Raw genomic sequence first — 12800 nt, 5'->3', positions numbered from 1 at the left:
TAACAAGCAAGTTGTAATAATGCAGCTGAGAATCTCGTGCTATCTGCTTGCAAACTCTATCGTTAATATACATTATTACATTAACGGTCGGAAAGGACTGAACAACGTTAACCTGATCCTCTGTACAGATGTGTTGCTTTCGATATGTTGAGCATTAAATGATCTTTGATAAACGCATTTAATGTTCATTTTGCACAGCATCGTTCTAAAACGCTTTTCTTGAGGAGTTCCTTTTAAGGAAACTGTTTTGAACGACAGAACTTTAGGTCTATACTTGGTTTTCCTTTTTCTGGGAAAGATAATTAAATGTAGATCAGTTGGAACTAATGTAAGAGATTATTGACTTAAAAACGGTGTGATACTTGAAAGTATTTAAGCCGGTCAGAGAATGTCTTTGAGTAATAACTAGTTGTCTTTAATATGACAGGTTCTGATAACGGTCTGAAGTGAGCGGTTGAAACTTCTTTGAGCTTTGATCAGTTAGTTGAGCAGTTGAACAGCTGCATATCTGATATACGAACCACAGCTGAATACTTGTTTTTGTCATACACCAAAATCCTAGGGAATAATATATTCTTAACAACTAACATGACACGTACAACTTAAGAAATAAACAAACTCAATAATTCACAACAATATTACAAACTTTTACAATGGACTTTTAGTCGTGACATCCAGCTCATACTTCCACTGGCTTATGCATTTAATAATGCGAAAATATCATCCCTATCGTAAGGGTCCTGTGCATCTTGTTCTTGATTATCATGTTCCGTCATAGGCGAAAAAAGAGGACGGAAAAGTCTATGATCGACATGGACTCTCTGGCTGGTCCAAGAGCAATTACCCCATGTCGATCATAGACTTTTCCGTCCTCTTTTCCCCACCAGTTTATTAAAATTTTCTGATTAAGATGGTAGGGGCAAATTTGATTTTGAACTTTTCTTTAACCATTTCTTGGAGTCCATATTCCCATCGTATGATCCAGGAAACATTATAATTTATGACAAATTGGATCATGGCTGTCATTCCGTCAAATTGTATTTGAAATTTAATTCACATGTTTTTAACATTTCTTGGGAATAGAGGGCATTACCCCCTATGAAAAGTAGAAAGTTTTAAACCAAGTAGGTATAAACTGATGAATATCATCTAATTGGAAATTTTATCCACCAAGAATGTTTGCGTTGAGAAATTCTCATAGATAAGAGTTGTATCCCAAGCCATGATATAATCATGATAATTGAACATATTTGGCATTGCCTGAAAAGTGTTCAATTGTCTGGCTTGACCAATAGGTAAACCCCAATGAGCAGCTGGATAATTTTCTTTATAATCATTTTAGAAAATTCGAAATTGCGATTGCGATCCATATGTTGTATTTCAACTGAACCGGTTTATACTAAGATTGTTTCAAAGTAATCTCTAGTTTTTCTTCTTAATATGGGTTCTAAATCTTTAATTAAATTGCTTTGAGCTATATGAATTGGTGATAGACCTTTTAGGTCTTTGTCAACAGGACAACAATTAAGACATTCTGAAATTAAGTAAGGATATTTTTATTCTTCTTTTGATCCTTTTAATGCAAATATTGCATTATTATAATAATGAATTTCATATGCAGTAGAATCGTCTGCGAATTCTTTAATAGGGTCAAATTTTTCTTCCTCTGTATCTGCCATATTAGGCTGAGAAACAATTGCACCTCTTTTAAAGGGTGGCTTATTCATAGGGTTTTTTGACAATGGAAAGAAATTTCTCTCTTTATTGTTGAATAATTTTTCTGTGTAGTATTCCAAGTTCCAGAAGTGTATCTGACAAGAATTTCTTTAGATGTATTATCTATTTTATGTTCAAGATTCCTCCATATCCAATATCAGAGGCGCCTGTTTCAATTATTTTAAATGCTTCAGGATTAGCAATAGATAGACAAGGGAGTTCTTTAACGTTTTCTTTTATTTTTTGTATTGCTAAAGTATGACTATTAGTCCATGGTTGAGGATTTTTCTTCAACCTTTGAAATAATAATTTACAGTCTTGAGCGAGATCTTTATAAAAATTTCCTATATAATTAAGATTTCCAAGAAATCTTTGTAATTTATTTATATCAGTGATTTTATCAGGAAATTTATAAGCAAAAACAATTGCTCTTTATATAGGAATCATTATTCCATTTTCAATGTATTGAATTTTTTTTTAACTTTTTCTGATTTACTGCTAACCCAGCTCTTTTAGTAACTTGAATAAATATATTAAGATGTTTAAAATGGTGATCTATATTATCAGAATAAATAAGTACATCATGAATGTAAACTATGATATAATCTATATATGAATTATAAATTTCATTCATTATATTTGAAATTCCATTGGAGCATTTTTAATCCAAATGGCATTACATTCCATTCGTAATGTCCAAATGGTACAGTAAAAGCAGTTTTATATTTATTTTCTTCTTTTAGAAGAATTTGATAAAATTCTGATTTTAAATCGAATGAAAAAAATATTTTTCATCTAATTAATAGATCTCTTTTATTTGGTAATGGATGTTTTATCCATTTTAATGCTTTATTAAGCGGTTTATTATCAATAACAAATCTAGGAGCTCCTCTTTCTATTTCAGCTGCATTTTCCACATAGAAAGCTGGACAACTCCAAGGGCTATTACTTGGTCTAATTAAATCTTTTTTAAGAAGATTATCAATTTCTTCTTTGCAATAATTTAAAAGTCTAGGCCCCATAGCAATAGGCATTGCTTTTGTAGGAATTTTATCCTCATTAAAATCATCTGTATAAGGAAGACTAACTTGATGTTTTTTCCTATTCCAAAAAGCATTAGGAACATCTGCACATATCTCTTTAGATATAGTTTCAGAAATAATTTTTATTTTTTCTTGAATTTTTTCATAATTTATTTTTTCTTTAATATTTTTAAAAATAATTTCATTTTTTAATGAAGTAACAAAATTTTCTTTATTATTTACTATTTTTTGTAAAATATTAATGAATTTTTAAACTGGTATTGTTGTGAATGGAAAATGTGATGATGGCCGGTGCCATGAGAGGTGGCACGAATATTGAGCGGCTCCTGGCAGACTTCTAGGTGGAGGGAACATGAATGAACCGTTCTTACACCGGAAGGAGAGGAATTCCGAGACTGTTCAATGTAATGGACTGTACAATTGAAGAGGGTTTATAAGATTTGATTGGTACTACTCATATAACGAAGGTGCATCTTCTTTTCGGTAGCTCATCACATAAGAACTCCAAAGTTAAGCGTGCTTGACTTGGGGCAATTTTGGGATGGGTGACCTCCTGGGAAGTTTCCCAGAGTGCGTGTGAGTGAGGACATAAGCACGCTGGAAAGACCCGTCTTGGTACAGTGAGGACAGTCGTCGAATCGGGGGCGTTACAAGTGGTATCAGAGCCGACTTCTCCGAGTACGGTGTGGTTCGGAGACGAACCAAGCGGAAGCTGGTGGGCATGTGAGGCCCGGGGCCGAAGAGGGCGGGGGGTGATCGTCGGTGCCATGAGAGGTGGCACGGACAATGAGCGGCTCCTGGCAGGCTTCTAGGTGGAGGGAACATGAATGAACCATTCTTACACCGGAAGGAGAGGGATTCCGAGACTGTTCAATGTAATGGACTGTATAATTGAATAGGGTTTATAAGATTTGATTGGTACTACTCATATCACGAAGGTGCATCTTCTTTTCGGTAGCTGTGGGGACCCGGACGCTAATCAAGTTCTTAATCATTATTGGGACTAATTAATCAATTATAAAACAAGGTCTAATTTTTTTTTTAAAATACAAAGCGGAAACGTAATGTAATTTACTCAAATTACATATTAAACATGAACATACAAATCTTGTGTTATCTACAAGAATTCAACTAGGTTCAACTCCATATCAGTGCTGAATCCTATGTTGCTTCAAAGCCCGGATCTCCACGCTATCTAATCTTCTATCATCCTCTTCTTGACCCTGATCCAGCCCCACCTGTTGTCATGCACACATACAAAACAAGACAACAGCCGGATAACTCCGGTGAGATATAAATATCCCAGTATAAACAATGTACACATGCAATCATATAAAAGCATATACGAAAGCATATAAGAATTACTCATAACATGTCTCAAATCAGAAACATAAATCAATATCAAACATTCAATAATCATGAATGATATAAACAATGTAAATCAACATGTCGTATCAGACTCGACTCAATCGACGCGTCGTCTCAGACTCGACTCAACTGACGCGTCGTCTCAGACTCGACTCAACTCTAACCTAGGGATCCCGATGTCTGAATAATAATAATTATACCGAATCTCAGTCGATAGGAATGAATCTATCCTTAACGGCATCGATATAATTCATATATCCAGTGCCTGGGCGAATCAGCCGCAGAATTGACGAATCAGTCAAGAATTAGGCGAATCAGCCAATAACCAGACGAATCAGCCTGTAATTAAGCGAATCAGCTTAAGTTTAGACGAATCAGTCAATAACCAGACGAATCAGCCTGTGATTAAGCGAATCAGCCCATGACTCAACAACTCAGTAATTAATACATGCATTCAGTATCTAAGCAAATCAATCGATGACTAGCGAATCAGCAGTCATTACATGCAGTGGCTATAAATCAATAGACTACAATCATAAGTCTCATCAATTGCAAATATCAATGCAATAAATGAAAGTATGTGATTTAGGGAGACTCGAGTCAAACCTCACTCGAGTTGTGCAATCCCAACTCAACATTAATTTATGCCTTTCTTTCTGATATTCTGACCCTGTCGAAGTCTCGAACTCAAAGCCTGTCAATACTCAATCTGACAATAACAATATCGAGGGTACGGTATCAATACACCACTCAACCCATACTGGATATAATCAGAATTTAATCAAATTCTGTTTCAACAACATAACGTTATAATTTCAATATATCCAGCACAATCATATCAGTCAGATATCAATTCCAACATCTCATAATCAATAACAACTCAATTCTGATAACAATTCTCAATCAACTCAACTTTAAAAATCATAACAATTTCATATGGTATCTGTTCCTCAATCCAGTTCCAATTATACGATGTCTAACATACCAAGAATATCATATATGAATCATATCAGATTCTGACAATACCATAATTTTAGAACATATCAAAACGTAGCAAAACTTACGTCCAGTTGTAGCCTACGTTGATAGAAACACAATACCGCAGTCGGATTCAAAATCAGACGAACGGATTCTTCAAAATCAAAATTAAAAGCTTCGAAGGAAATTGAAATATCCTAAGCTCTATCCTCGTTTCTTTCCGTCTGAATCTTCAAGAATGAAGTTTGTATATGTATATATATATATATATATATATACACATTCATGCATATGCAAGGCAAGTGGCTCATCCCACATTTTACACGTCTCGCGCATATGCGCGAACAATGTCGCGCATATGCGCCAGTTATTTAAACTAGCGCTTTGTCTTCTCGCGCATATGCGCCAATCATTCCGCGCATATGCGCCAATCCTTCTGCCAACCCCGCGCATGTGCGCCATTGATGTCGCGCATATGCGCCGATCATTCTGGACGGGTCGCGCATATGCGCGCCTTATCTCGCGCATGTGCGCCGATGCTACTGGATGTTCCGCGCATGTGCGCCAATACATGTCGCGCATGTGCGCCAATCCTATTCTTCACACATAATGTGAATTCTTTTCCGGCTCTCCCGATCTGATCCGTTCTGACTATAATCATATCAATTATCATCTATGATTATAAAAATCATTTCCAAATCTTTTCAGATTAACCGGATTAATTTCTAGGGCCTTACAGTAGCTCATCACATAAGAACTCCAAAGTTAAGCATGCTTGACTTGGGGCAATTTTGGGATGCGTGACCTCCTGGGAAGTTTCTCAGGGTGCGTGTGAGTGAGGACATAAGCACGCTAGAAAGACCCGTCTTGATACAGTGAGGACAGTCATCGAATCTGAGGCGTTACAGAAAAAATAAATAATTTCCTTTAATGTTGGTATATAACCCTTTTTCATTAATTTTATTAATAGGAAACAACATTTGAAAAAACAGTGTTCCTAATATAACAGGAGTAGAGATATTCTTAATAAGAATAAAAGTAGTATTAAGACAAACACCAGAATTACATATTGCTACATCAGACAATTTGTAATTAACTATAAGAGGTTGCTTATTAGCAGCTGTTATAAATTGAGTAGCCTTTTTATAATATTTAGAAGGAATAATTCCTTCACTGATGCAATTTACATCAGCTCCTGTATCTAATAATGCTTCAATAGTAATTTTAAATTTTTTATTGATAATCAGTGTTACTTTTGAGTACCATTTTTGAGAAATAATTTGATCAATTTTATTGATCCATACCATTTGGTTTATTTCATTATCATCTTTGGATAAAATATTTTCTTCTTCATCAGAAGTAGAATCTTTTTCCCAAATATGATCATTATTAATACTAAGAGTATTTACTCTTTCTTTTAAATATTTTATCTCAGATTTTATCTGATCTTTTTCTCCTTTTTATTCGAAGATAGTAGGTTCTCTTTCTTTTTGTTTAGCTTTTTCTAATATTTTATTATAAGAATATAATTCATGTTCTTGTACAATATTTTGTACAAGTTTACTAGGCTTATGATTTGCCATATTTAAATAATGTTCTATAGCTTTTCTTTTTTCTGTAGGGTCTTTTATTTGATCTATAAGATATAGAATAAAAGTTTCTTCATTTGATATAACATTTATTTCTAATCCCATAAAATTTATGAGACATGTATCACAATCACAATCTGGATCACAGATTTTATTTTCTTATATTTCAAAATCATTATCTGAACTACAATTAGAATATTCATAGAATTCATTATCAATAATATTGATATAGAAATCTTTTTGTTTTAAATTTTCTTCTTTATTAAGAAGAATATTTATCAATGATTCTTGTAAATCATTGTTTATGTTAAGATTATTAATCTTTCTCTTGACATAAAACTTATTAGCCTTATGTCCAATTTTTCCACATTTCCAGCATACTGGAACTTTAGTTTTTTATAGGTTTTTTAAACATTTTCTTAGAATATTTTTTAGATTTTTCCTTATCTTTTAGATAATGTTTCTTCATTTTAAAAGGAAATATTTTTCTTTTCTTATCTCTTGTAGGATATTGTATTGGTTGAAAGTCTATTTGCTCACAAAAATCACCAATAATATTTCTATTTTCTTCTTTTTGCATATCAAGTTGTCTTTTTAACTTGATGTCATTGCAAAGATTAATTCCTTCTGCAGTTATTTCTGCAGATAAATCACCATAGGTGAGTATATTCCAATCTATATAATTTGTTGGAGATTTTGATTTTAATCTATTTTTAACTCTTTCGGCAAAAAGAACTGGAAGTCCAGAAATAAAATTTTCTTTCAAGAAATTTGGATTGCAATCATTTCTAGTTAAAACTTTGGTCAAAAAAACATCTTTGTAAAAACATTTCTAGCGTAGGACATCTTAAATTCATTAATTGTTTTTGAGACCTACCTAGTTGAAGCTCATTAGCTCCAATAAAATTAGATAAAATTTTATAAACAAGTGTACTAACTGCATCTGACTCTTCTCTTCCATTAAGATCAATTATAGAAGAGTTAAGAATTTTATTCTTTGCATCTTTTGAAAGATAAAAATCCCACCAACCTTGAAGTTGGCATGTGAAACCACTAATAATAGCTTGAACAATTTGTCTATCATTATTACCTTTTATTTTTGTAGCAGAAGCGTATATTAATATTTGTTTAATAACAGTCTTTATCTGATATTCAGATTTTCCATCTATATTCCATTCAGTAATAGCTTCGCCATTAAACTGAACATAATCTTTCTTTTCTTCAATTTTTATAAAAAGGTTTTACAATCGAAGCTTTATGCATTTTATTTATTTGCATTTCATCTTCTGAAAAAGTTGAAGAATTTTCAAATTGTTCAGATTTGGTAATTAGCAAAATAGAACCTTTTTCTTTTATATTAATTTTTTGTAATCTGTCTATTAGACCTTCCATAAAATCTTCATCTTTTTTGGAGCTTAAAAGAAAATTTTCCTTTTTAAGATTAGGGGCGGTTTTATCATTAAAGCTTTCGAACTTTCACCTCTAGAAATTTCTTGTTTAGGTTTAGATAAAATTTCTTCTATTCTAGTAGTTTGATTTCTTAAAGAGTGTAAAGTGAGATTAGTAAAATTATTCTGTTGAATTATATGGTCAAAATTACCATGTCCTAAGTCAGATTTAATAGGAGTAGCATAAATCTCTTTATTATCCTTTTTAATTTGTAAATTAGTAAAAAAGGGATGAATCTCAAAAGATTCTTTTCCAGTTTCATGATGATTCAAGAGTATTTATAAAAGAATCATCTCTAAAATATGGAAATATTTTATTTCTTGCTGGAAAATGTAAAGTTTCTAGCCATTTGAAAAACTCTAAATTTAATTTGGTTTCTTCAACCCATTCTCTATATCTTAAAAAATATAAAGCTTGTTGCTTTGGGTTTAGACAACTTAAAAACCACTTTTTCTTATCTAAATTTTTAACTTTTTCTAAGCTTTTTTGAATAGGATTATTATGATTAATGACCATAACATTATAACCCATATCAGAAAAGTGGGAGAGTTAGATTTTCGATTATTAACAGAATAACTTCTTTGAAATCGAGAAATACTAGATTTAGGAAGATCAACTTTATATTCTGGTTGAGATATATTATCATTAGTCTTTTGAAGACCAGATATACTAATTTTTTCAAAATCAGATATAGAAGAAGTAGAATTTCTACTTTGTTCAGGAAGTTTAATTCGTAAATGTCTTTGAGATGAGAATTTTATTTCAACATCACCATCTACGTATTGAAATATACTTTTTAGTTTTCTAGATTCTTCTTTAATAGTAGGGTAATACCTTCTATTCTTCCAAGAAATGTTAAAGACATATGGATTAAATTTCAACAAGCAAATATATAATTTGACGGATTGACAGCCATGATCCAATTTGCCATAAATTATAATGTTCTCTGGATCATACGATGGGAATGGACTCCAAGAAATGGTTAAAAAAAAGTTCGAAATCAAATTTGCCCAACAATCTTCATCAGAAAATTTTTAATAAAATGGTGGGAAAATAGGACTTTTTTGCAGAAGGAAAAGTCTATGATCGACATGGGGTAATTTCTCTTGGACCAGCCAGAGAGACCATGAAAAATTTAAATCATGACATCCAAAATCAGACTACATTACTTAAAGAGCTTTTCTAATATTTGGATAAAGATATCATTACTTCTATGTTTTCTGAAGTATTTGGTGAAAAATCAAATTTATTAACTCAAGCATCGACCTCCTCAAAAGGGAAAGAGAAAATTGAAGAAGACACTCCTATGACGGAACATGATAATCAAGAACAAGATGCACAAGACCCTTATGATGTGGATGATATTTTCGCATTATTAAATGCATAAGCCAGTGGAAGTATGAGCTGGATGTCACGACTAAAAGTCTATTGTAAAATTTTGTATTATTGTTGTGATTTATTGAGTTTGTATGCTTATTTTTTAAGTTGTACGTGTCATGTTAGTAATAGTACTTATTGTACTATTTTTTGCTCTATTTAAGGTGTGGATTCCCTTTGTGATCCACACACCGAAAGTATTACTTTCTCTTTCTGAATACAAAGTCTAATATTTCAAAAAATACTCTCTAGCTTTCCATTCTCATATTTCTGCAAGATCATGTAAGTATATGTCTTATGATTATATTTATGATCCACCTTTCGATTATATCATGCCATCTGCAAATTATCTTTTAGTATTAAAAAAGAAAATTAAATTAATAAAACTCAAATTGAGAGTCTTGAAAGTCGATTAAAAGATCCAGAAATCAATCCTATTTACAAACAGAGGTTTATACATCCACATTTAGAAAGATCTAAACTGACCTTAAAAGCATACGAGAAGCAGGGTTCACAACTCGCTGCTTAAAGCTGAAGATTTGAACATTAATTTTTATTTTAAACCTTTATTAAGGTTGCTTGTTGTAAAAGCCTTATAGGCCTTTTTGTAACATTGGTCAGGGGGATTTGGCCGAGACCCGTGATAGATACCATGGGTGTGGGGACCCGGACGCTAATTCATTTCTTAATCGTCTGTGGGAATAATTAAATCAATTATAATAAACATGGTCTAAATTTTTTTTTATACAAGTGTCAAAAGCGGAACGTAATGGAATTCATTCAATTATATACATCGAAAATAAAGTACAAGTCTTGTATCATTTACAGTCATTTAAAACTAAGGTTTAACGACTACATATCAAGTGTTCAAACCCTATCTACAATCCAAGTCCGTAGTCTCCACTCTATTCACGATCTCTCTTCATCTCCTCGACCCTGATCCTGTCCCACCTGTTGCCATGCACACGTAGAAACACGACAACAGCCGGATAACTCCGGTGAGAATACATCCCAGTAAAAATCAACGATACATGCAATCATATAATCAATATAAAGCATGAAACAAATATCAGTGATGTGTATCAAAATCTGAAAACATAATTCAATATAAATCTGATAAGAAACTCATGACTCTATATCTCAGACTAGACTCATTCCTAGTCTAGGGATCCCGGTTTCCAGACGTTGGCATATTATATCGAATCTCAGTAATAGAAGTACATCCACTTCTAATCAAACATCGATATAAACCAAACATCCAGTGTCTTGACCTATCCGTCAAAGACCATGGCACTTCCGCCAATCACTATCCTGTGACCATGTTCAATGGGTCAGTGTCGATTCCATCACCATCTGGCCCTTATGTGACAAGACTAATCATCTAATACATGCTTTCTATAAATCAATAGAACAAGCATATCAAGTCAAATCAATGCACACAATGACAATAAGTATGTGGTTTAGGGAAACTCAAGTATATCACACTCGAGTCATTCTCCCGGTTCGACATTGACTTATACCTTTCTTTCAGTCGATCTGTTGAAGTCACAGTCTCTAATTCAAAGCCTGTCAATACTCAATATGTCAATGACAATATCGAGGAATACAATATCAGTATCTCAATCAATACTGGATGTAGTCATAACTGAATCAAATTCTGTTTCAACAGCATAACTGTACAATCTCAATATACCCAGCAATACAAATATCAACAGATATCAATCTCAACTCATAATCAATAACAACACAAATCTGATACCAAATCTCAATCCAATCAACTCAGAAAATCATAACAATTCTATACGGTATCCGTTCTTCAATCCGGTTTCGATTATACGACGTCTAACATATCAGAAACATCATATATGAATCATATCCGATTCCTTCAATAGCATAATTTCAAATCATATCAAAACGTAATAAAACTTACGTCCAGTTGAAGCTCTCGTTGATAGAAACACAATACTGAAGTCGGATTCAAAATCTAACGGATGGATCTTTCACGAATCACAAATCTACAAGGTGAAAAGGCGTGAGGATTTTCTGAAAGGTTTTCTCGTTCCTCTTTTCTGATGCAATTCTGAATGAATTACCCATATATATATCCAAGTTGCATGGCCAAGATATGTGGCTTATCTTTCTTGAATCTCGGTCGGTGCTCGGGCGGTCGAGAATCACCGCCCGGGCGCGGCATGTTCTGTCCGAGCCTTCGCTTGTCATATACTGGCGCTCGGGCGGTCAAAAACTATTGCCCGGGCGCCGAACCTTCTGTCCAAATTCTAAACTTGTGGTGCATTGGCGCTCGGGCAGTCTTTTCCTACCGCTCGGGCGCCGATAGTTCTGCCCACTTCTTGGCTTATTATGCACCAACGCCCGGCTTCTCCTTTCACGTCTCACTTTAACCCATGTAATCTCAATTCTGTCAATAAATCAATTCTGATTACAGTAATAGAATCTCGGGCATTACAATGGGTGCTAATATCAACGAATTCAACTTAAGAATTATTCCATACCCGAATGTTTGGTAACTTTGTTCATTAGGTTGTTCTCCAATGATCTTAGGTCCAAAAGTTATAGATTCCTGTAAAGCGTCTTGTTTTACTGAATTGGTATCATTGAATAATTTTGCCAGCCTTGAATCATCCACTATCTTGTGCAGGAAAATAAATAAATTTTATCATCCAACTGCAAATTGTTCACATGAGTGTCATAACCATGATTCTGGAATAAAGACTTATGTTTAAACATTTCCATTAATCAGTGATGGTAAAAAAATAATGTAGAGAATATAAAATGAAAGAGAAAGAACCGTCAGTTATTTTAGGTTTGTCAGTTTAGCTGCTGCATCAAGTAACTGCAAGTCATTATTAGTTTGATTCTGCTTTTTGTTTATATATGTTTTTATGATGCAGGAAATCGTCTCGAATAAATACTATTCTTGCAGTTAATGGCTTAACTCCTCTGTTAATTTCTAGACTCGACCATCCGGATGCAATAGCTCGTCTGAATTTACTTAAATTGATTAAGGTGTGCAGCTGAGTTCTCGCATTTGTTCATATCTTCTGCATGTCATATAGTTTAATCTTGGTCTCTAATGAATTCTTGGCACTCCCACTCTTTTTTTTTTCCTGTTGTGTATATTAACATGAATTCTTGTTCTAGTGAAGAGTGCATATAGAACACTCTTTTCTCACTGTGTACACAATCCATCTGGCTATTGGTGGTTGTAATTTTCCATTTCTTGCTAGAATAAGCATTTTTGTGTCAGAGTAAGAATGGT

The 12800-nt window shown here is 33.3% G+C and overlaps 1 protein-coding gene across 3 annotated transcripts in view; it reads left to right on the top strand.

Annotated features, from left to right (window-relative positions):
* The window catches only part of LOC140807681 (MAP3K epsilon protein kinase 1-like), a 41459-nt gene that overhangs the window by 27934 nt on the left and 725 nt on the right, over nucleotides 1–12800 (top strand). For all 3 annotated transcript variants that reach the window (XM_073164632.1, XM_073164631.1, XM_073164633.1), the window contains one exon: nucleotides 12433–12547. In XM_073164632.1, coding sequence (XP_073020733.1) covers nucleotides 12433–12547 — 115 coding nt within the window. The remainder of the gene's footprint in view (nucleotides 1–12432; nucleotides 12548–12800) is intronic.

The sequence above is a fragment of the Primulina eburnea genome, chromosome 12 (assembly GCF_022965805.1).
Source record: "Primulina eburnea isolate SZY01 chromosome 12, ASM2296580v1, whole genome shotgun sequence".
NCBI classification, from domain to species: Eukaryota; Viridiplantae; Streptophyta; class Magnoliopsida; order Lamiales; family Gesneriaceae; genus Primulina; species Primulina eburnea.
The sequence above is the reverse complement of the archived record's forward strand: the minus strand, read 5'-3'. Positions and strand labels throughout refer to the sequence as shown.